Genomic DNA, 22,514 nt, shown 5'->3' on the forward strand with positions numbered 1-22,514 from the left:
CAATCTTGCTGAACTCACTTATTCTAGTAGGTTTTTAGATTCCATCAAACTTTCTACATAGACCAGGAATCAACAAACCTTTTCTCTAAAAGGCAAGATAATAAATATTTTAGGTTTTATGGGTCAATAGAGTCCCTGTTGCAGATTCTTCCTTGTTTTACTGTTACTGTTGCTATTATTTTTATTATTATTTACAACAATACAAAAATGTAAAAATCACGCTTCATTTTGTGATTTTGAGCTATACAAAAACACATTGTAGTTTCTCAGTGTGTCACATAAACAATCATGTCATCTGTGAATAAACAGTTTTTCTTTTTCCTTTTAAACCTGACTGCCTTTTAATTATTTTTCTTGCCAGATTGCACTGGCTGGAAACTCCTATGCAGGTTGAACATCCCTAATCTAAAATCTGACATCCAAAATTCTCCAAAATCTGAATTTCTTTGAGTGCCAGTATGATGCCACAAGGGGAAGATTCCACACTTGATGTCACATGACTAGGCAGTCAAAACACAGTGAAACTTTGTTTCACACACAGTATTATTTAAGATATTATATAAAGTTACCTTCAGGCTATGTGTATATAAGGTACATACAAAACATAAATGAATTTTGTGTTTAGACTCATGTCCCACACCCAAGATATTCTGTATATGCAAATATGCCGAAATCTGAAAATTTGAAACACTTTTAGTCCCAAGCATTTTGTGTAGTGATAGTTGACCTACACAATATTGAAAAGAAGTGATAAAAACAAATACCCTCGTCTTATTCTCTATCTTGGGGGAGTGCATTCGGTCTTTCACCATTAAGCTTTATGTTAGCTGTCGGTTTTTTTAGGTGACCTCTATCATGTTGGAAAGTTCCTTCTATTACTACTTTGATGAGAATTCTAGAAATCAAGAATATATATACTGGATTTTCTCAAATACTTTTTCTATATCTATTGAGATTATCTTATTATTTTTTCTTTTTTTGGTTTGTTATTATCATGACCATATTGATTGGTGCCCAAATGTTAAACCAACTCACTATTGTTGGGAAAAACCTACTTGACCATGATATGTTACTCTTTTTATACATTATTGAATTCAGTTTGCAAAAATGTTGTTCAGAATTTTGAATCTATGCTCATGAGAGATATTGGTGTGTGGTATTCTTTCCTTGCAGTGTCTTTGTTTTTGTATCAGGTCATGCTGGCTTCAATGAATGAGTCAGGAAGCGTCCCTTCCTCTGCAATTTTCTGGAAAAGATTTATAGTACTGCTATTTTTTTCTCCTTAAATATTGTAGATATTTGGTACAATTCACAAGTAAAGCCATCTGAACATAACGTTTTCATTTGTGGAATGTTTTAAATTACAAATCTAATTTCTTTAACCAATGTAGGGCTATTGAGGTTATTTCTTTTTTAATGAGACTTGGTAGCTTATGTCTTTCAAGAATTTAGTTTATTTTACCTAAGTTGTCAAATGTATTGGCATAACACTGTTCATAATAATCCTTTATTCTTTTATTATATGTAGAATCTATAGCTATGGAACCTCTTTTATTTCTGATATTGGTAAACTTGTCTTGTCTTTGCTTAGGATCAAAGAGAAGACAAAAATTCTGGCTAGAACTCTATCAATTGTATTGATCTTCTGAAATAATCACTTTTGGTTTTATTGATTTTCTCTATTTTTCTGTTCTCTATTTCACTGATTTCCAACATGATCATTCTTTCTTCCTTTCTTCTGCTTAATGTAGGGTTTTTTGTTGTTGTTGTTTTTGTTGCTGTTGTGTTGTTTTGTTTTTGAGGTGGAGTTTCACTCTTTGTTGCCCAGGCTGGAGTACAGTGGCGTGATTTGGCTCACTGCAACCTCCGCCTCCTGGGTTCAAGGAATTCTCCTGCCTTAGCCTCCCAAGTAGCTGGGATTACAGGCATGTGCCACCATGCCTGGCTAACTTTTGTAGTTTTAGTAGAGTCGGGTTTTCATCATGTTGGTCAGGCTGATCTCGAATTCCTGACCTAGATGATCCGCCTGCCTCAGCCTCCCAAAATTCTGGGATTACAGGTGTGAGCCACCGCACCCGGCCAATGTAGGGTTTTATTTGCTATCCTTCGTCTAGTTTCTTAAGGTGAAAACTAAGATAATTATTAGACACATATTCTTTTCTAACAGACGCACTTAGTGCTAGCACTTTATCTCTAATGCTGCTCTAGTTGCATCCCAGAAATTTTTATATGTTGTGTTTCATTTTCAATCAGTAAAAACACTTTATATAATTTCCTGTTTGATTTCTTCTTTGACCTATGAATTATTTAGAAGTGTGTTTTTAGAACTGTGTCATTTAGTTTCCAACCATTTGGGGATTTTCCAGTGACCTTTCTGTTATTGATTTACATAATTACATTATAGTTGGAAAACATGCATTGTATTACTTGAATATTTAAAAATTTTTTGAAATATGTTCTGTGACCTGGAACATTATTTATCTTGTTATTGTTCAACATGTACTTGAAAAAGAATGAGTATTCTGATATGGTTGAGTATTCTAATATGGTTGGGTATAGTGTTCTGTGAAGTTTACTAAGATTGAGTTGGTCGATATTGTTCAATAATTCTACATCTTTATTGATTTCCTACTTGTTCTATCAATTATTGTGGATTTGTCCATTTCTCTCTGCAGTTATATCAGTTTTTTCTTTATATATTTTGAAGCTCTTTTATTAGGTGCATATATATTTAGAAATAATTATGTTCTCTCAAAGCCCTCTTTATTGTTATAAAATGGTTATCGTTATTCTTGGTCATATTCTTTGTTTTGAAATAATTTTCAATACTAATATAGACACCCTTGTTTTTTTTGAGAGGGCACTAATATTAATTAGCATACTAAAGTTTTATAGCTTTTTCTATCCTTTAATCATATTTGTATCTTTTTACTTAAAGTGGAAAATTGTAGGCAGCATATAGTTAGGGCTTACTATTTATTTATTTATTTATTTATTTATTTATTTAGAGACAGCGTCTCGCCATGTCACCAGGCTGGAGTGCAGTGACGTGATCTCAGCTTACTGCAACCTCCACCTCCCGGATTCAAGCGATTCTCCTGCCTCAGTCTCCTGAGTAGCTGGGATTACGGGCACACGCCACCATGCCCAGCTAATTTTTGTATTTTTGGTAGAGAAGGGGTTTCACCATGTTAGCCAGGATGTTCTCAATCTGCTGACCTCATGATCTGCTGGCCTCGGCCTCCCAAAGTGCTGGCATTACAGGTGTGAGCCACCACACCTGGCCAAGGCTTACTTTTTTATTCAACCTTTTATACAACCTCTGCCTTTATTGGGAGGGGAAGTGGTTACACTATTTACATTTAATGTGATATTGACATGGTTAGCTTTTTTTTTTTTTTTTTTCTGAGACTGAGTCTTACTCTGTCACCCAGGCTGGAGTGCAGTGGTGCAATCTCAGCTCACTGCAACTTCCGCCTCCTGGGTTCAAGCGATTCTCCTACCTCAGCCTCTTGAGTAGCTGGGATTACAGGCTGGTGCCACCACGCCTGGCTACTTTTTGTATTTTTAGTAGACACGGGGTTTCGCCATGTTGGTCAGGCTGGTCTCAAACTCCTGACCTCAGGTGATCCACCCACCTCCGCCTCTGAAAGTGCTGGGATTACAGGTGTGAGCCACTGTGCCCGGCCACGGTTAGCTTTAAATGTACCATCTTGTTATTTGTTTTCTATTTTTCCCATCTGCTCTTCTCTTTACTCCTCTTTTTCTATCTCCTCTTGGATTATTTGAAGATTTTATCATTTCATTTTATCTCATGTTTGGCTTATTAGTTATTATTCCGTGTTGTCATTTAGTGATTGCTTTAGAGTTCATAGCATATTTATTTAATTCAGTATAATGTAACTTCTAGTAATGTTATACATATTAACATATAATTTAAGAATTGTACAACCATATGCTTCCATTTTTGCCCTCCTCGCTTTTATGCTATTTTTATCATACATTTGATTCCTACAAGCATTATAAGCTCAACTGTATTGTTCTTGTTTTTGACTGTAAACAATCGTCTTTCCCAGAGATTTAAATACACAGGAAAATATCTTTTCTACTTACCTTCATAGTTATTTTTTCCAGTGCTATTTATTCCTTTCTGTAAATGCAGATTTTCTTCTGATATCATTTTCCTTCTGCCTAAAAGACTTTTAACATTCCTGGTAGTGCAATTCTGTTTATGATGAATTCGTTCAGGTCTTATATATCTAAAAAAGACTTTTTATTTTGTCTTTGTTTTCGAAAAATATTTTTGCTAGGTATAGAATTTTACGCTGAATTTTTTTCTTTCCTAACTTTAAACCTGGTGCTCCATTTTATTCTCACTTGCATTGTTTAAGAGAGGAAATCTGTTATCATCCTTACATTTGTTCCTCTGTATGTCATGTATCTTTTTGCGTTGGCTGTTTTTAAGATTTCATCATTTTCGCTGGTTTTGAGAAATTTGATTATGATGGGCCTTGTGTAGTTTCCTTCATGTTTCTTGTGCTTGGAGTTTGCTAAGCTTCTGAGATGTGTGGGCTTATGGTTTTCATCACATTTAGAAAATTTTCAGCCATTATTTCTTCAAATATGTTTCCATCCTCTTCCCTTTTTACCGTCCTTGCAAACTCCACTATCACCTATATTTGGTGAAAATATAGGTAAATGTTTTCCCACAGCTCTCTGAGTGGCTGAAAGTTTTCCCACAGCTCCCTGAGACTTTGTTTATTTTGTTACATTTTTCCTATGTTTTAAATTAGGAACTTTTTATTTGTTTTCAAGCTCACTAATTTTTTTTTTCTGCAATGTTTAATTTGCCTTTTTTGCTACCTAGCGTGTTTTACATCTGCAATACTATCGACATTTGATTTGGATCTCCTTTCACATTTTTCGTGTCTCTACTTGACATGTTGAGTCTTTTTCTAATTTCATATGTAATCCAACTCTAATATCATTTCTGGGTTGCTTTCGGTTCCTTGAATATTAGCATGTTGAGTGCTTGGTTTTTGTTTTTTGGGGTAATAGGATATCTATAAATATTCCTGAGCTTTGTTCTAAGACGCAGATTGCTATTTTGAAACAATTTGATCCTTTCAGTTCTTACTTTAATGCTTTGTTAGCAAGACTAGAGTACGGATACGTTTTTTCCCACTACTGAGGCGAGACCTCTGGCTACTCTACCTGTGCATTATGAAGTCTTCCACTCTGAGTGGTGGATAGACACTGTCCCTCCTCTTGTAGAAGTTTAGAAGATTCTTCTTTTCCTGCCCTCAAACAGTTTCTCCTCATACAGGTGCTAATCAGTATTGAGCCGAATATTCAAGAGGCACCTTCTGCAGACCCCGGGGTTCTCTGTTTTGCTCCCCAATCTCCATTATCTGCCCTGAAGACTCCAGTGGTTGTGGTTCTCCCAGACTTCCAGCTCTGTCTCCTCAACTTGGAGAGACTGTCAAGCTTTGTCTGGGCTCTCCTTCCCTGTGCTGTAGCCTATAAACATTCTCCCTGGAGTTAGTCTGGGTCAATCTTAGGGCTTACCTTTTTTGTTTTCCTTCTCTCAAGAATCACTATCTTTGGTTGTCTGATTTCCAATATTTTAAAAGTTGTTGTTTCACAGAGTTTTTTCCATTTTTAAATTATTTTAGACAGGAAGGTAAATCCAGTCCCTGTTACTCCATCTTAACATGAAGCAGTCTTTTCTTTTGATATTTTCTCTTAGAGAATAAATTCATAGAAAATTAGGGCTGGCAAAGCCAAGGTTTCCATTTTATTTATTTATTTATTTATTTATTTATTTATTTATTTATGTAGGTGTTTATTTATTTATTGAGACGGAGTCTTGCTCTGTCACCCAGGCTGGAGTGTAGTGGCACGATATCATCTCACTGCAACCTCCACCTCCCAGGTTCAAGCGATTCTTATGCCTCAGACTCCTGAGTAGCTGGGATTGTAGGCGCCTGCCCCCACAGCTGTCTAATTTTTGTGTTTTTAATAGAGATGGGGTTTCACCATGTTGGCCAGGCTGGTCTCAAACTCCTGACTCCAAGCGATTCCCCCGCCTTGGCCTCCCAAAGTGTTGGAATTACAGGTGTGAGCCACTGTGCCCAGCAAATGTTTTCATTTTAAACACACAGTTTGCAGATGAGGAAACTAAGGCCCAAACTAGTGAAGTATCTAAACCTACACAATCAATATATGATGTAACATCATAAATTATTGTATTGCTCACTTTAGTGCTGTGTCCATTTGATTAGTAGATTTCGAACCATGACTCAAGGAACTCTGGGTTCCCCTGACAGAGATCAGGGGCTGGTACTCAGAGCTGTTGCTGGGTGGTTCACCTACTGCAATTAGAGCAGCTACTTTTTCTATTTTACACATTAGAATCGTGCACAAGCTCCTATTTTAGAGTAGTTTTTGCGACTTTAAAAAGAATTGAAAATTACTGCACTTGGCCATGCTGCCCTTTAATGGTTCTGTTCATGAAACCCATTAGAAGCTTTTTTTTTTTTTTCACATTTATTTAGCACTTTGCTCCTCTGTGATAGAGAAGTTTGCAAAATCAGATTCTCTTCAGTAGGAATTACGAATTCTCATCTTGATTTTTATACCAGAGGATGACTCTTTAAAGCCACTTTTTTCCCCCTCTTTTTCAGTTTTCCTTGGGGAGCGCTAGGCAATGCTTTTACCTCTGAGGTGATTCAGCTGACTTCTAAAATATCCAGGAGCACTTGGGAAAATTGAATGTGCCTAGGAGGGGCTGAGCCAATAGAACACTTGTCTTCTTCATCCAAGCAAGCTCTGCTTCACTATAATGGATCCACCTTGCTTCTGCTAAGTCCAATCCAACTCCTTCGCCACCACCCCATCGCTAGCCAAATAAATCTTCCTCCCATTCTTAGAGCTATAAGTGAGAAGAAATGAAAAAGAAAAGCCTAAGTGTAGCAAAAGAGCAAGATAATAATGAAAGTCATATCATTTTTGCTTTTTCAGCTTCCTGGGTGCCAGACATTTATTCTAAAAGCATATTTAAACAGAGCGTTTTTTTTTTTTATTTTTTATTATACTTTAAGTTCTAGGATACATGTGTACAACGTGCAGGTGTGTTACATATGTATACATGTGCCATGTCGGTGGGCTGCACCCATTAACTCGTCGTTTACATTAGCTATATCTCCTAATGCTATCCCTCCCCACTACCCCCACCCCACGACAGGCCCCGGTGTATGATGTTCCCCTTCCTGTGTCCAAGTGTTCTCATTGTTCAATTCCCACCTATGAGTGAGAACATGTGGTGTTTGGTTTTTTCATTCTTGGAATAGTTTGCTGAGAATGATGGTTTCCAGCTGCATCCATGTCCCTACAAAGGACATGAACTCATCCTTTTTTATGGCTGCATAGTATTCCATGGTGTTTATGTGCCATATTTTCTTAATCCCGTCTATCATTGATGTACATTTGGGTTGGTTCCAAGTCTTTGCTATTGTGAATAGTGCCACAATAAACATACGTGTGCATGTGTCTTTGTGGCAGCATGATTTATAATCCTTTGGGTATATACCTAGTAATGGGATTGCTGGGTCAAATGGTATTTCTAGTTCTAGATCCTTGAGGAATTGCCACACTGTCTTCCACAATGGTTGAACTAGTTTACAGTCCCACCAACAGTGTAAAATTGTTCCTATTTCTCCACATCCTCTTCAGCACTTGTTGTTTCCTGACTTTTTAATGATTGCCATTCTAACTGGTGTGAGATGGTATCTCATTGTGGTTTTGGTTTGCATTTCTCTGATGGCGAGTGATGATGAGCATTTTTTCATGTGTCTGTTGGCTACATAAATGTCTTCTTTTGATAAGTGTCTGTTCATATCCTTTGCCCACTTTTTGATGGGGTTGTTTGTTTTTTTTCTTGTAAATTTGATTGAGTTCTTTATAGGTTCTGGATATTAGCCCTTTGTCAGATGAGTAGATAGCAAAAATTTTCTCCCATTCTGTAGGTTGCCTGTTCACTCTGATGGTAGTTTCTTTTGCTGTGCAGAAGCTCTTTAGTTTAATTAGATCCTATTTGTCAGTTTTGGCTTTTATTGCCATTGCCTTTGGTGTTTTAGACAGGAAGTCCTTGCCTAGGCCTATGTCCTGAATGGTGTTACCTAGGTTTTCTTCTAGGGTTTTTATGGTTTTAGGTCTAAAACCATTTAAGTCTCTAATCCATCTTGAATTAATTTTCGTATAAGGTGTAAAGAAGGGATCCAGTTTCAGCTTTCTACATATGGATAGCCAGTTTTCCCAGCACCATTTATTAAATAGGGAATCATTTCCCCATTTCTTGTTTTGGTCAGGTTTGTCAAAGATCAGATGGTTGTAGATGTCTGGTATTATTTTGAGGGCTCTGTTCTGTTCCATTGGTCTATATCTCTGTTTTGGTACCAGTATCATGCTGTTTTGGTTACTGTAGCCTTTTAGTATAGTTTGAAGTCAGGTAGCGTGATACCTCCAGTTTTGTTCTTTTGGCTTAGGCTTGTCTTGGCACTGTGAGCTCTTTTTTGGTTCCATGTGAACTTTAAAGTAGTTTTTTCCAATTCTGTGAAGAAAGTCATTGGTAGCTTAATGGGGATGGCACTGAATCTATAAATTACCTTGGGCAGTATGGCCATTTTCACGATATTGATTCTTCCTATCCATGAGCATGGAATGTTCTTAATCATGTGATTTTTGTCTTTGGTTCTCTTTATATGCTGGATCATGTTTATTGATTTGCATATGTTGAACCAGCCTTGCATCCCAGGGATGACGCCCACTTGATCATGGTGAATAAGCTTTTTGACGTGCTGCTGGATTCGGTTTGCCAGTATTTTATTGAGGATTTTTGCATCGATGTTCATCAGGGATATTGGTCTAAAATTCTCCTTTTTTGTTGTGTCTCTGCCAGACTTTGGTATCAGGATGATGTTGGCCTCATAAAATGAGTTAGGGAGGAATCCCTCTTTTTCTATTGATTGGAATAGTTTCAGAAGGAATGGTACCAGCTCCTCCTTGTACCTCTGGTAGAATTTGGCTGTGAATCCGTCTGGTCCTGGACTTTTTTTGGTTGGTAGGCTATTAATTATTGCCTCAATTTCAGAGCATATTATTGGTCTATTCAGGGATTCAACTTCTTCCTGGTTTAGTCTTGGGAGAGTGTATGTGTCCAGGAATTTATCCATTTCTTCTAGGTTTTCTAGTTTATTTGCATAGAGGTGTTTATAGTATTCTCTGATGGTAGTTTGTATTTCTGTGGGGTCAGTGGTGATACCCCCTTTATCATTTTTAGTTGCATCTATTTGATTCTTCTGTCTTTTCTTTTTTATTAGTCTTGCTAGCGGTCTATCAATTTTGTTGATCTTTTCAAAAAACCAGCTCCTGGATTCATTGATTTTTTGGACGGTTTTTTGTGTCTCTATCTCCTTCAGTTCTGCTCTGATCTTAGTTATTTCTTGCCTTCTGCTAGCTTTTGAATGTGTTTGCTCTTGCTTCACTGGTTCTTTTAATTGTGATGTTAGGGTGTCAATTTTAGATCTTTCCTGCTTTCTCTTGTGGGCATTTAGTGCTATAAATTTCCCCTACACACTGCTTTAAATGTGTCCCAGACATTCTGGTATGTTGTATTTTGTTCTCATTGGTTTCAAAGAACATCTTTACTTCTGCCTTCATTTCGATATGTACCCAGTAGTCATTCAGGAGCGGGTTGTTCAGTTTCCATGTAGTTGTGCAGTTTTGAGTGAGTTTCTTAATCCTGAGTTCTACTTTGATTCCACCGTGGTCTGAGAGACAGTTTGTTATAATTTCTGTTCTTTTACATTTGCTGAGGAGTGCTTTACTTCCAACTATGTGGTCAATTTTGGAATAAGTGCGATGTGGTGCTGAGAAGAATGTATATTCTGTTGATTTGGGGTGGAGAGTTCTGTAGATGTCTATTAGGTCCGCTTGGTGAAGAGCTGAGTTCAATCCTGGATATCCTTGTTAACTTTCTGTCTCATTGATCTATCTAATGTTGACAGTGGGGTGTTAAAGTTTCCCATTATTATTGTGTCGGAATCTAATTCTCTTTGTAAGTCTCTAAGGACTTGCTTTATGAATCTGGGTGCTCCTGTATTGGGTGCATATATATTTAGGATAATTAGCTCTTCTTGTTGAATTGATCCCTTTACCATTATGTAATGGCCTTCTTTGTCTCTTCGAATCTTTGTTGGCTTAAAGTCTGTTTTATCAGAGACTAGGATTGTAACCCCTGCCTTTTTTTGTTTTCCATTTGCTTGGTAGATCTTCCTCCATCCATTTTGAGCCTATGTGTGTCTCTGCACGTGAGATGGGTCTCCTGAATACAGCACATTGATGGGTCTTGACTCTTTATCCAATTTGCCAATCTGTGTCTTTTAATTGGAGCATTTAATCCATTTACATTTAAGGTTAATATTGTTAATAAGGTTAATTGTTATGTGTGAATTTGATCCTGTCATTATGATGTTAGCTGGCTGTTTTGCTTGTAAGTTGATGCAGTTTCTTCCTAGCACTGCTGGTCTTTACATTTTGGCATGTTTTTGCAGTGGCTGGTACTGGTTGTTCCTTTCTATGTTTAGTGCTCCCTTCAGGAGCTCTTGTAGGGCAGGCCTGGTGGTGACAAAATCTCTCAGCATTTGCTTGTCTGTAAAGGATTTTATTTCTCCTTCACTTATGAAACTTAGTTTGGCTGGATATGAAATTCTGGGTTGAAAATTCTTTTCTTTTAGAATGTTGAATATTGGCCCCCACTCTCTTCTGGCTTGTAGTGTTTCTGCTGAGAGATCCGCTCTTAGTCTGACGGGCTTCCCTTTGTGGGTAACCCGTTCTTTCTCTCTGGCTATCCTTAACATTTTTTCCTTCATTTCAACTTTGGTGAATCTGACAATTGTGTGTCTTGGAGTTGCTCTTCTTGAGGAGTATCTTTGTGGCGTTCTCTGTACTTCCTGAATTTGAATGTTGGCCTGCCTTGCTAGATTGGGGAAGTTCTCCTGGATAATATCCTGCAGAGAGTTTTCCGACTTAGTTCCATTCTCCGCATCACTTTCAGGTACACCAATCAGACGTAGATTTTGTATTTTCACATAGTCCCATATTTCCTGGGCTTTGTTCATTTCTTTTTACTCTTTTTTCTGTAAACTTCTCTTCTCACTTCATTTCATTCATTTGATCTTTAGTCACTGATACTCTTTCTTCCAGTTGATCGAATCGGTTACTGAAGCTTGTGCATTTGTCATATAGTTCTCGTGCCACGGTTTTCAGCTCTATCAGGTCATTTAAGGACTTCTCTACATTGGTTATTCTAGTTAGCCATTCGTCTAATCTTTTTTCAAGGTTTTTAGCGTCTTTGCGATGGGTTCGAACTTCTTCCTTCAGCTCCCAGATGTTTGAGTTTCTCGAGCCTTCTTCTCTCAACTTGTCAAAGTCATTCTCCGTCCAGCTTTGTTCCATTGCTGGCAAGAACCACCACTCTCTTCGAAGCTGTCAGACAGGTACATTTAAATCTGCAGAGGTTTCTTCTGCCTTTTGTTTGGCTATGCCCTGTCCCCAGAGGTGGAATCTACAGAGACAGGCAGGCCTCCTTAAGCTGTGGTGGGCTCCACCCAGTTCAAGCTTCCTGGCCGCTTTGTTTACCTACTCAAGCCTCAGCAATGGCAGGCGCCCCTCCCCCAACCTCACTGCCACCTTGCAGTTAGATCTCAGACTGCTGTGCTTGCATTGAGGGAGCCCTGTGGGCATGGGACCCTCCTAGCCAGGCACAGGATATAATCTCCTGGTGAGCCATTAGCTAAGACCCTTGGAAAAGCACAGTATTAGGGTGGGAGTGACCCAATTTTCCAGGTGCTGTGTGTCACAGTTTCTCTTGACTAGGAAAGGGAAATCCCTTACCCCTTGCACTTCCCAGGTGAGGCGATGCCTCGCCCTGCTTCAGCTCTCGCTCAGTGGGCTGCACCCACTGTCCTGCACCCACTGTCCGACACGCCCCAGTGAGATGAACCCAGTACCTCAGTTGGAAATGCAGAAATCACCCGTCTTCTATGTTGCTCACGCTGGGAGCTGTAGCCTGGAGCTGTTCCTATTCGGCCATCTTGGAACCCTTGTCACACACGGAGTCTTTTATTCAATCTTCTCCATAACCTATTGAGTTGGAAACTGTTATTAACTCAGTTTTACAGATAAAGAAACTGAGTTTCATAAAGATTAAATAACTTTCCCCAAATCACTCAGGTCATAAGGAAAGGACTCAAGAAAACGTGGGTTTAGAGGCTGCTCTCTGAACCACCATTGGAAGGTAAAGCTCAAGTGCCCAATGCACAAATGTGTGTGGACTCCTAGGCTTGTGGTTGTTTCTGAAGGACTAAGCCTGGTTGAGAAACTCTGCTTTATAGGAGAGAGCACAAAAAGGAAGGGGACTTGGCAGAGAGTTTGCTTGCTTCATGTTGGAATGATGTCTGCCCTTCCTGTTAGAACTCCCACATCCTCTTTTGAAAATCCACCCCAAAGGCTCCATTTCTCTTTTCAGTTTTAGCAATTTTCCAACCCCCTTGCTGCTCTTGCAGCTGGTGTATATTCTTAATTTACGCCAATTAAACTTTTTTGGTTTGAGACAGGGTCTTGCGCTGTTGTCCAGGTTGGAGTACAGTGGCACGATCATAGTTCACTGAAGCCTCTAACTCCTGTCAAGTGGTCTATCTGCCTTGGCCTCCCCAGTAGCTGGGACTGCAGGTGCGTGTCAGCATACCTGGCTAATTTTTTTATTGTTTGTAGAGATGGGGTCTTGTTGTGTTGCCCAGGTCAGTCTTGAACTCAGCCTCAAGCGATCCTCCCACCTCAGCTTCCCAAAGTGCTGGGATTACAGGTGTGACCATGTTGGGCAGAATTAAACATTGTTGTTAGTAGTAGTTATAGTATATGAAGTTTAAACCAGATTCTTTATGATTTTTTGAAAAAGCAAATCTTTTTATTTATGTCTATTGCATCTTCGGGCTATTAATATTCTTAATTTTCAATGCTAACTTTTTTATTTTGTTTTGTTTTGAGACAGAGTATTGCTCTGTCACCCAGGTAGGAGTGCAGTGGCATGATCTTGGCTCACTGCATCTCTGCCTCCCAAGTTCAAGCGATTCTTCTGCCTCAGCCTCCTGAGTGGCTGGGATTACAGGCACATGCCACCACACCCAGCTAACTTTTCTGTATTTTTAGTGTAGGCAGTGTTTCATCATGTTGGTCAGGCTGGTCTCAAACTCCTGACCTCAAGTGATCCACTTGCCTTGGCTTCTCAAAGTGCTGGGATTACAGGCGTGAGCCACCATGCCCAGCCCTCAATGCTAAGTTTTACAGTTACCTTTCAGTTAATCAGGAATATGTAGAGCCACTCTGCATCAGCCCGTTGCTTTTCTACCCAGTTATGCTGGGTGGCACACTACAGCATCCACTACAATTGTATTCAAGCTTTGTATATTTTTATAGATCACTGGAAAGGTTTGTACATTACTATTGATTCAGCTCGATCTTTTCTAAACCTTCAGGATTTTCATGCCCAGATTTGTTGCAGATAGGCTGTTTTTATTTTAGACTTTGCACTCCACAGTAAATAGCTTCAGCTTATTTTTTAAAAAAAAACAAACTGTGACACCAGTTTCTAATTTTTTCCAGATATGGTTTTCTAATTTATTTTAGATACAAGTTTCTAGTTTATTCTAGGGAATATATAACATGTTGCCTTAAATGTAATCACAGATATTGTTTACAAATCATACAGCACTTATCCAACATCTTGAGAAATTTATGAAGGATAATTTGAACATGAATCTTTTGTTTTAGGATCCTCTACATATTAAAAGGGTCTATTAAAAATAGTGCTGCTATGAGCTTCTGGACATGTATTTTGGTGCATGTAAGCACCGACTGATGTTGAGTATATGCCCAGGAGCAGAATTGCTGGATCAAAGGGCATATGTACAATTAGCTTTAGTAATTATTATTAAATTATTATTTTTACTCCATTGATTTCATGCCAGATGAGGGTTCAGATATAAAACCTGGATAAATATTTTGTCTGTTCAGAATTTTAATCAATCAACTGACTTGACTTTTTCTTTCAGTTTATTTGAATTCAAAGATTTTACTGTAGGGAATTATTTTGGCTTCTACTTTTAGTTGATCTGGACATGGCCCATGGGTTTATAGAATCTTCTTAAAGACAATTTGATATGTTTTTGAATTTTCTGTTTAACAAATTAATCTTTCAAATGGTAGAAGATTGATAACTATTTGTGAAAAATAGTTATCCAATCTATTCCCATATATTGGCTGTTAATTTATTGTAATCAGAGGAAAATATGTATTGCTAACTGGAGGCACAATCTCTTGAAAAGTGTGGTCAAGAATGATCATGTATGCTTAGTGTCTATCCAGAAAATGACATTCTTCACAACGGCACCCTTTTTTCAAAGGAATGAAATAAAGATACAGTGTAGAGATTCTCCACATGGGCAAGACCTGTCCTTCCATTCACCATCCCCAGAATTCAGAAGGAGAGAGCAAGGCCAAGGCTCTCATAACCCTCTCAACCATTTAAGAAGAGACTGGTCAAAAACATGTAAATGGACAAAATAATACCAAGTGTACTGAATGCTGTAAAGGAAACAAAGGGGGTCAAATGAAGACTAATGAAGGGAAAACTCATTTTATACAGGGAAGTCAGAGAAGGCATCTTTGAAGAGATGCATCTTAGCTAAGGAGGATGAAGTGAGGAGAAGAATTTGCAGCCAGAGGGAAAGTGTTCAGCGGCCATAGGGTAGGAACGCGCCTAGAATTTCTGAGGACTAGCCTGGGCAACATACGGAGACCCTATCTCCACAAAAAATAAAAATAAATAAGCCGGGCATGGTGGTGCGTACCTGTAGTCCCAGCTACTCAGGAGGCTCAGGTTGGAGGATCACTTTAGCCCGGGACGTCGAGGCTGCAGTGAGCTGTGAATGCACCGCCATACTCCAGCCTGAGTGACAGAGCAAGATCCTTTCTCTAAACAAAAAACAAACAAAAAAAAGAAGATCACTCTTGGAGGTGTGTATGGACAGGATCAGAAAGACTGGAAGCAGATCCACCAGGGGTGGTGGCTCATACCTGTAATCCCAGCAGTTTGGGAGGCTGAGGCAGGCAGATCACCTGAGGTCAGGATTTCAAGACCAGCCTGGCCAACATGGTGAAACCCATCTTTACTAAAAATACAAAAAGTAGCCAGACATGGTGGCAGGCACCTGTAATCCCAGCTACTCAGGAGGCCAAAGCAGGAGAATTGCTTGAACTTGGGAGACGGAAGTTGCTATGAGATGAGATCGTACTACTGCACTCCAGCCTGGGTGACAGAGCAAGACTCCGGGTCGGGGGGAGGGGAAAAAGAAAGGAAAGAAAAGAAAAACTGGAAGCTGATCTGTCTATGAGGCTGGTAAGCTGTAAGCGCGTGAGACATAGTGGCCTAGACAAGGCTTGGTTACAGATTGGATGAGAGAGTAAGGGAACAGGAAGAATTAAGAATCCATTCACAAACCTTTTTTCTACCACAAGGAGGGAAATAATCATAGTAATAACAGTTGCTAGCAAGCCCATTTTTATTTTAAATTTCATTAGATAACTTGGAGTCACCCATTAAATGAATAATTATCCAATATTAGAATATTAGGCTTAATAATTACACTAGCAAATAGCCAATATAAATAGCTCATATATATGTTACAAAATGTGTATTTCAGATTGATCTATTTTAAAAAGAATAACAATCAATTACTAAGCCTTCACCCGTGGCCTGTGTGCTTTATTCCTTATTTCATTTAATCTTCACTGTAACCCCCTGGTGCAGGCATTACTCTCCCATTTTAAAGATTGGGAAGCTTTAGCTCGACAGTCTAAGTGATGCATCCAAAGTCCTACAGATACAATGCAGGATCCGCTATAAATCAGTAAATTACTTCATAACTCATATTTGAGCAACATAACTCAAATAAACTTACGCACCAAAGAGAATTCCCATGGGCAAGAAAGCAGCAGAGCACTAAGAAGGTGCTGAGCTCCAAAGCCTTTAGCATCTTTTTTCCATCTGTAATCTCTCCTCTTTTCTTATTTGTTTCCTTTTACTCTTTCTCTGCAAGTTGACTTCCTCTCTTTTGCCACTGTTTTCTTTACAGCTTCTCCTGGATTTACACATCCAGCCACCCCAAAGAGGCCACATATTTTCCCCACCCCCAGTTTCAGTTCAAAAATCTCAGACAAGGGAAGCTGATTGGCCCAGTTTAGGAAAAGTACCCGCCCCTTGTCCAATCAGTGGTGGACAAGGAAACGTGATATTTTACAAGATGGCTTCCAAGACTTGCCACTGGAGGTGGAACACAAGGGCAGTCAAAGGAGTTCATGATATGCTGGAAAGGCATTCCAAAAGATGCGCACAAATGTGACAAATCAGAATTTAAATTTCTGAACCAACTGATGTGAGAAATTCTTAGGTCAGTTGACATTCATTATCTTTTGTCATACTGTTATCTAGGCTGTTTTAGAGTCAAATATATGCTTTTATTATGAGGTTGTTATTGCACTTGTTTTAAAGATGTACATAAATATGTACAAATAGATCAATAAAGATTCAAAACAAAGGTACAGAGGACATTTTACCCAATATTTAACTTGTAGAATATTCTACCTCATTTGTGAAAATGACAAATTCTTTCTGACAGCTTTGGCTAGTTTTATTTATTATTATTGTTTTATTTTTATTAAAGAACTCTTCCATAAGGCAAGCTTTGTGAGTTAAATCAATGTAAATTATAAATGTGAAAGGTAATCATTTATATATTTTTTTGAAAATATTCCAGACTCAGCTACTGCCAGCTGTTGGTATGGATTCAGCATCCTGAAATTTAAACAGAATAACAGTTGGCTCTTTTTTGTCAAATACTTTGTGATTATATGAGGTGAACTATTACACTGTCAACCTAAGTTTAAGAAAAGATACACTCCTTCACCATTTTAAATCTGTGCAAAACAGTCTTCACTTTATGCACATGTAAACCTGTGAAGCATTCCCATGTTGGTTTGGGGATTTTAAACTTGTCAAATTATACATCTCGTTATTTTATATCTGTCGCTGTTGGCTCCCAACTTTATGTTGAAACCACAGCGTTTTTCTGGCACTCACGTGAAGCTAATACTCTTCCCCTGCTTTAAATTAGCTGCTACTTAGTGATTAAGAAAGAGTGCACTAGATGGCAAATAACATTAGTAACAATAATATATCCAAGTCACTGTCAACTATACAGTCTGCCTCAATTTGGGGCTGTTTGAAAACCAAATACCTGACCATAATGTTGCAGTCAAAAACTTCATAGCAACAGGTGAACACCCCTCATATTTTGCTTTTGTTTGGTTTAGAAGAAACCAAAAAAATCTGAAAACAAAAAGTCATTTCCTCTGAGTTACATAAAAAGCTTATCAGGTGTGAGCCTCTCTTTCCTGAGTTGAGTGAAGCCAGAAAACACTGCCTTCATACTTGCTGCCGCGTGTCATATTTTTAGAGATTGTTACTTATATATCCTCAGAAGTTTACTATAGAATCACTGCCAGCTCAGAAAAAAATTCAGGGTTAAGAAGTATTGGATTCCACAAAAATTTGATTTTGGACGGGAGAATTATTCCTTTTCTTAACATCATCATGTTACCAAAATTAGGAATGTTGGACTCAGTTACAGTTTTTCTGATCACAAATAGAAAAAACGACAGAGCTGGGTAGCTTATCTCGCCTAAATTGAACAGTCCAGGGTTCCTCCACATTTAAATAGGTTTGGATATCAAAAGCGTCAGATTGGCATAAGATGATGCGGGCACATGTTAAAATATCTCTTGGTTTCAAAGAAAGACGCTTTCCTGCCGAGCCGTAGGTCCACTGGATCTGTTCAACAGCAGCTGTGCCCCGCAGCTTTTTTTGTTGATAAATGATCCGTTTCAAATAAATGTAATTGCAGCCAACTCTGTAGAAATAATTGCCTTCTAAAAAAGAAAGTTTGGGAGGGTCAAAAATACACAAACAGTATGGTAAAATAAAGTATATGCTGCTCCTTTTAATGGAAAAGATTGCTACTGGGTACCTTTGCCAAATTAAATCAGTGTGCCAAAAAGTCGAGGAATCTGGCAGATGCTACAGAGAGCAGTTCCATCTTTCATCTATATTTCGTTTCTGTATTTATCTAGCTTTAGAAAATGTTGGGAATGTCTTTTCCTTCCGACTTGGCCCTTTTGCTAAACCACAGAAATACACCGGCAGCTTCTTGTAGTTGTTTGGTTACTTAGAGTGCAGTCAGTCTTTAAACTTGTGAGAAATATATTCTTTCCATTGGAAATTATGAAACATCAACAACTATTTGTTCCCATTTTCTGAAATTTATCACAGGAACAAAAAAAAATCCATTATATTAATTGGCAGCTATTTGACTCAATACACAAAGGCAGAAAGCCAACTCATTATTTTTAGCCTTCAGCTGACCCAAAATAGTGTTCTCGTATAAGAAGTTATTCACAGATGCTGAATGTAAGAATTACTACTAATAATAATGGTATTTCAGACTTCATGAGTAAGTAGTTCTTGGCACTCAGAAAATATCTTCTGTTTTTCCCTTGAAAATAGCAATCCTGTTATATACAAAAAGTAAACAGTGCTTGAATTAGTACGTTGGAGTTTTTAATGTACCAAAAACATGCATGCATTAATAGTCCCTTCTAAGACTCCTTTTTTTTCAATTTCTTCAGGATTAATCCAGTTTTGTTATTTAAAAAAATACAAAAATCTTAGATTCTTAGGAGCTTTGTTCTTTGTGTTTCTCAACCCATCGCCATGGAGTAAGATGTCCCTCTTTGAAATAAAAATACAGGAGCTAAAAAAAAGTTACATTAAAAATCAAATTAATTACAGCTTATGCAGATTTCAATCAGAACAACTCTAGGTGCTCCGGAGTGAGGGAGCACAATGGTTCGTCCTTATGGTTAACAAGTCAGGGCTTGCGGATACTGTGTTCGTTTATAATACGCTTGTGGAAAAAGCACTTGATTCTCTACATCTTTGTTTACCCAGGAGCAAAAGTAAGAGAAATATTTGTAAAGTTTATTTTATCATTCTTTATGAGCCGCGTTTAAATTTTGAATCCCGGCAGAGAGAGGGAATTAGAAAAGCACCCTAATGTTCCATTTACAGCAATGAAAACCATCGTTCGGTTTGATGCCTTAGTCTGTATTTATAGTCTGTATTTATACCTCTGCTTATTATAAGAACATAAAATATACACACTAATGACTGAAAACACTGATATTTTCTCTAGATCCATGATTTTCTGATTGTGGAAATCTGATCAAATTTCTGTGAAAATAAATTTCTAAGGTATTTTTTCTTAGACAATCACTTGCCTAGGAAATGACTTGCCAGAATATCAACTTGATATTTTCATTCATGCCATTTTGCATGCAGAGAAGTAAAAACAAAAACCTCTTTGGGAATGAACTGTCTTTATCAAAGAAGTGAAGAAATGCTCATCGAAGATGTGTGGCCAAGATGGCGCCCGCGATAGGTCTCACTCTGAGTGACAGCAGCATGGGACCGTGTGGTCACAGGGGAGCAGAGATGAGGATGGGAGCATCCTCGCTGTGACCCAGAGGGGCAGCAGAGGTACTGGTGTCTTTTACAGTGGAATTGTGTGGACAACAAATTATCCCTCGGGAAGAATATGACCTTTCTTGCATCAAAATTTGTTTTCAGTTACACTCCTACGAGTCCCAGAAATCCTCACAGTGGGCAGTTGAGGATCTGGAAAGGCAGCTCGAGAGCCTGACTTAAGCGACATTCCCTGCAAAGCCAGGGCAAATCTTGATTTATATCTTTGAGGCTTAGTCGTGAACCACTGAGCTATCCTCTTTAGGTTTGATGTTTATGAAATCCATCCTCTGTGTTTCAACACCATTTCAAGTTTCTGCTCTGATAATTATTCAATTAAATTAACAATTGAATATTAACCAACACTATTAATCAATTGATAGTAATTATTATAATTAATTAAGTCAAAACCACTAATATGGCTTAACTGTATTTTCCGTATTCCTTGAAATCCTAAAGAAATTATGTCCTACCATAAAACTAATGATCTGAGAGTGAACCAAAAGGTAAGAACCCTGTAGCTCACAGGCACTAAAGCTGCCACAGGCCATTTTTCAAGAATTAAAAACATCAGAGGTTTCTAATGTACTTTTTTATAGGATATCGCAGTGACTTGCTTGCAAATTTAGATGGGTTTTGCAAAAAAATCATTTTAGATGGAATAGAAATATGTTTACATATTGGTATAATTTAGGAAGATGTCCTCAAATTCTCTCACTGATCAAGTTCAGAAAACGGATAAATCTTTTTTATTTAATGAAGTAAAAAAAGACAGGATTCAGGGAAATGAATGTGTGTTTGGTGTTAGCAGATCTGGGTTTGGATTCTGGCCCCGAGTTCTGCTGCCAGGTCACCCAGTACTCCTGGGCTCTGTGTCCTTATCAGTTTTATAAGGATGATAATATTTTCCTCAAAGAGTTATAGGAAAGATGAAATACCTTTCTGTATACACACACATACACACTCATATGTATTCAACTGTGTATATGTACTAAATATATATACAATTGATCCTTGAACAACATGAGTTTGAACTGCATGGATCCAATTTTATGCAGATTTCCTTCTGCCTCTGCCACCCCTGAGACAGCAAGGCCAACCCCTCTTCCTCCTCCTCCTCTTCAGGCTACTCAACGGGAAGATGACAAGGATGAAGACCTTTATGATGATCCACTTCCACGTAATGTATAGTAAATGCACTTTCTCCTCTTTATGATTTTCTTTTCTTTCCTTTTTCTTTTTTGATGGGAGTTTCACTCTTGTCACCCAGGCTGGAGTGCAGTGGTGCAATTTTGGCTCACTGCCTCCCCTGCCTCCTGGGTTCAAGTGATTCTCCTGCCTCAGCCTCCCGAGTAACTGGGATTACTAGTGCCTGCCACCATGCCTGGCTAATTTTTGTATTTTTAGTAGAGACAGGGTTTTGCCATGTTGGACAGGCTGTTTCTTCCTTATGACTTTCTTAATAACATGTTATCCTCTGTTAAACCTCTCTTATTTTAAGAAGCCAATATATAACACACATGACATACAAACTTGGTGTTAATTGACTGGTTATGTTATTGTTAAGGCTTCTGGGCAACAGTAGGCTATTAGTCATTAAGTGTGGGGCAGTCAAAAGCGATATGTGGGTTTTTGACTGTATGAGGGCGCGGTGCCCTAACCCTCACATTGTTCAGAGAGAGAACACACCCGCCTCACAGTGGGGGCATCTGAATGTTGCTGCAGCTGTTGTCGTTATTATAGGAGGAGAATCGTCAAGTTCAGGCTACAGGTGTGAGATGGGTGACGTTCTAAGTTGCTTCTTCTCACATCTGACCTCCCTGGATTAAAGTCCCATTCCTGTACATCGAACCAACTCAGACAGCAGGTATTCAGCTCTCAGCCTCTCTGCTTCCAACTGTAGACAGAATTGGAGGTGCCAGCTTCAGCAGCCTATCTCCTCAGGGCCAAGAAGCTGTGTAGATGGGTCCTGTGTCCGTGGCGGGATCTGACGCTCCTCCAAGGGCCTGCTGGTGGGACTGTGCCGGCCTTGAGAGTGGTTTTGTTCTCTGTGGCTCGGCCAGGACGCAGGGCCACGCGATGTCTACAAGTACGGATGTGCTGGTGCAGCAACCCCTGCACCTTAGGTCGTGTGTTCTGTCGGGCCTGGGTGACCTCATGAAAACTCAGCGCCACATCACAAAGTCGCTGACGGTGGAAAGCTGCGCAATATAGGATAGCTCAGGTTTCCATCCACAACTACAGAAAAACTTTCCATTAAAATCAGAGCTTTCAGGCAATTTCTTCGGAGACCCTATGACTTAGATAGGTGTCTTCTGCATGCAGAATCTGGGCTGTTGGTAAACAAGGACATCTGAGAATTAAATGAGAGAATCGCTAAGAAACCTCAGCTTGTGTCTACCCTGATCAAGCCTTCTCTGTAATAGTCTTTTCTGCAAGCGTATACCCATACATCTGTCACTGCTCTTTTGAAAACACTAGCATGGTTTCCTGTTGCTTTAAACAAGCTCTTTCATGTTCTGCCCCCTGCCTGCCTCTCCATCATTATCTCACTTCTTGCCCCTCATCCTTCCTCATAGCACAGCCTCCTGGATGTCCACCAACCTTCATCCTCCCGTCTTTGATGATAGCACATGGCAGCCAGCCAGAGAAGATGCTTCTCAGCTTCCCTTGAGTCTTGCTGTGGCCGTGTGATTAGCTTCTCACTAATGGGAAGTGAGAAGAAGTGATGCGTGCTATTTGTGTTTCTTGCCCTATG

At 38.9% G+C, this 22,514-nt stretch overlaps 1 protein-coding gene across 9 annotated transcripts in view; it reads left to right on the forward strand.

The window, feature by feature from the left end:
* The window catches only part of ODAD2 (outer dynein arm docking complex subunit 2), a 194,232-nt gene that overhangs the window by 148,732 nt on the left and 22,986 nt on the right, over window positions 1-22,514 (forward strand). For 4 of the 9 annotated variants that reach the window (XM_071070319.1, XM_011738354.3, XM_071070326.1 and 1 more), the window contains one exon: window positions 20,882-20,946. The exons of 3 other annotated variants lie outside the window; for them this stretch is intronic. In XM_071070319.1, the coding sequence (XP_070926420.1) occupies window positions 20,882-20,946 (65 nt within the window). The remainder of the gene's footprint in view (window positions 1-20,881; window positions 20,947-22,514) is intronic. 2 more of the 9 variants (XM_071070320.1, XM_071070323.1) reach the window with 2 other exon arrangements.

The sequence above is a fragment of the Macaca nemestrina genome, chromosome 9, assembly GCF_043159975.1.
Source record: "Macaca nemestrina isolate mMacNem1 chromosome 9, mMacNem.hap1, whole genome shotgun sequence".
Taxonomy (NCBI): Eukaryota; Metazoa; Chordata; class Mammalia; order Primates; family Cercopithecidae; genus Macaca; species Macaca nemestrina.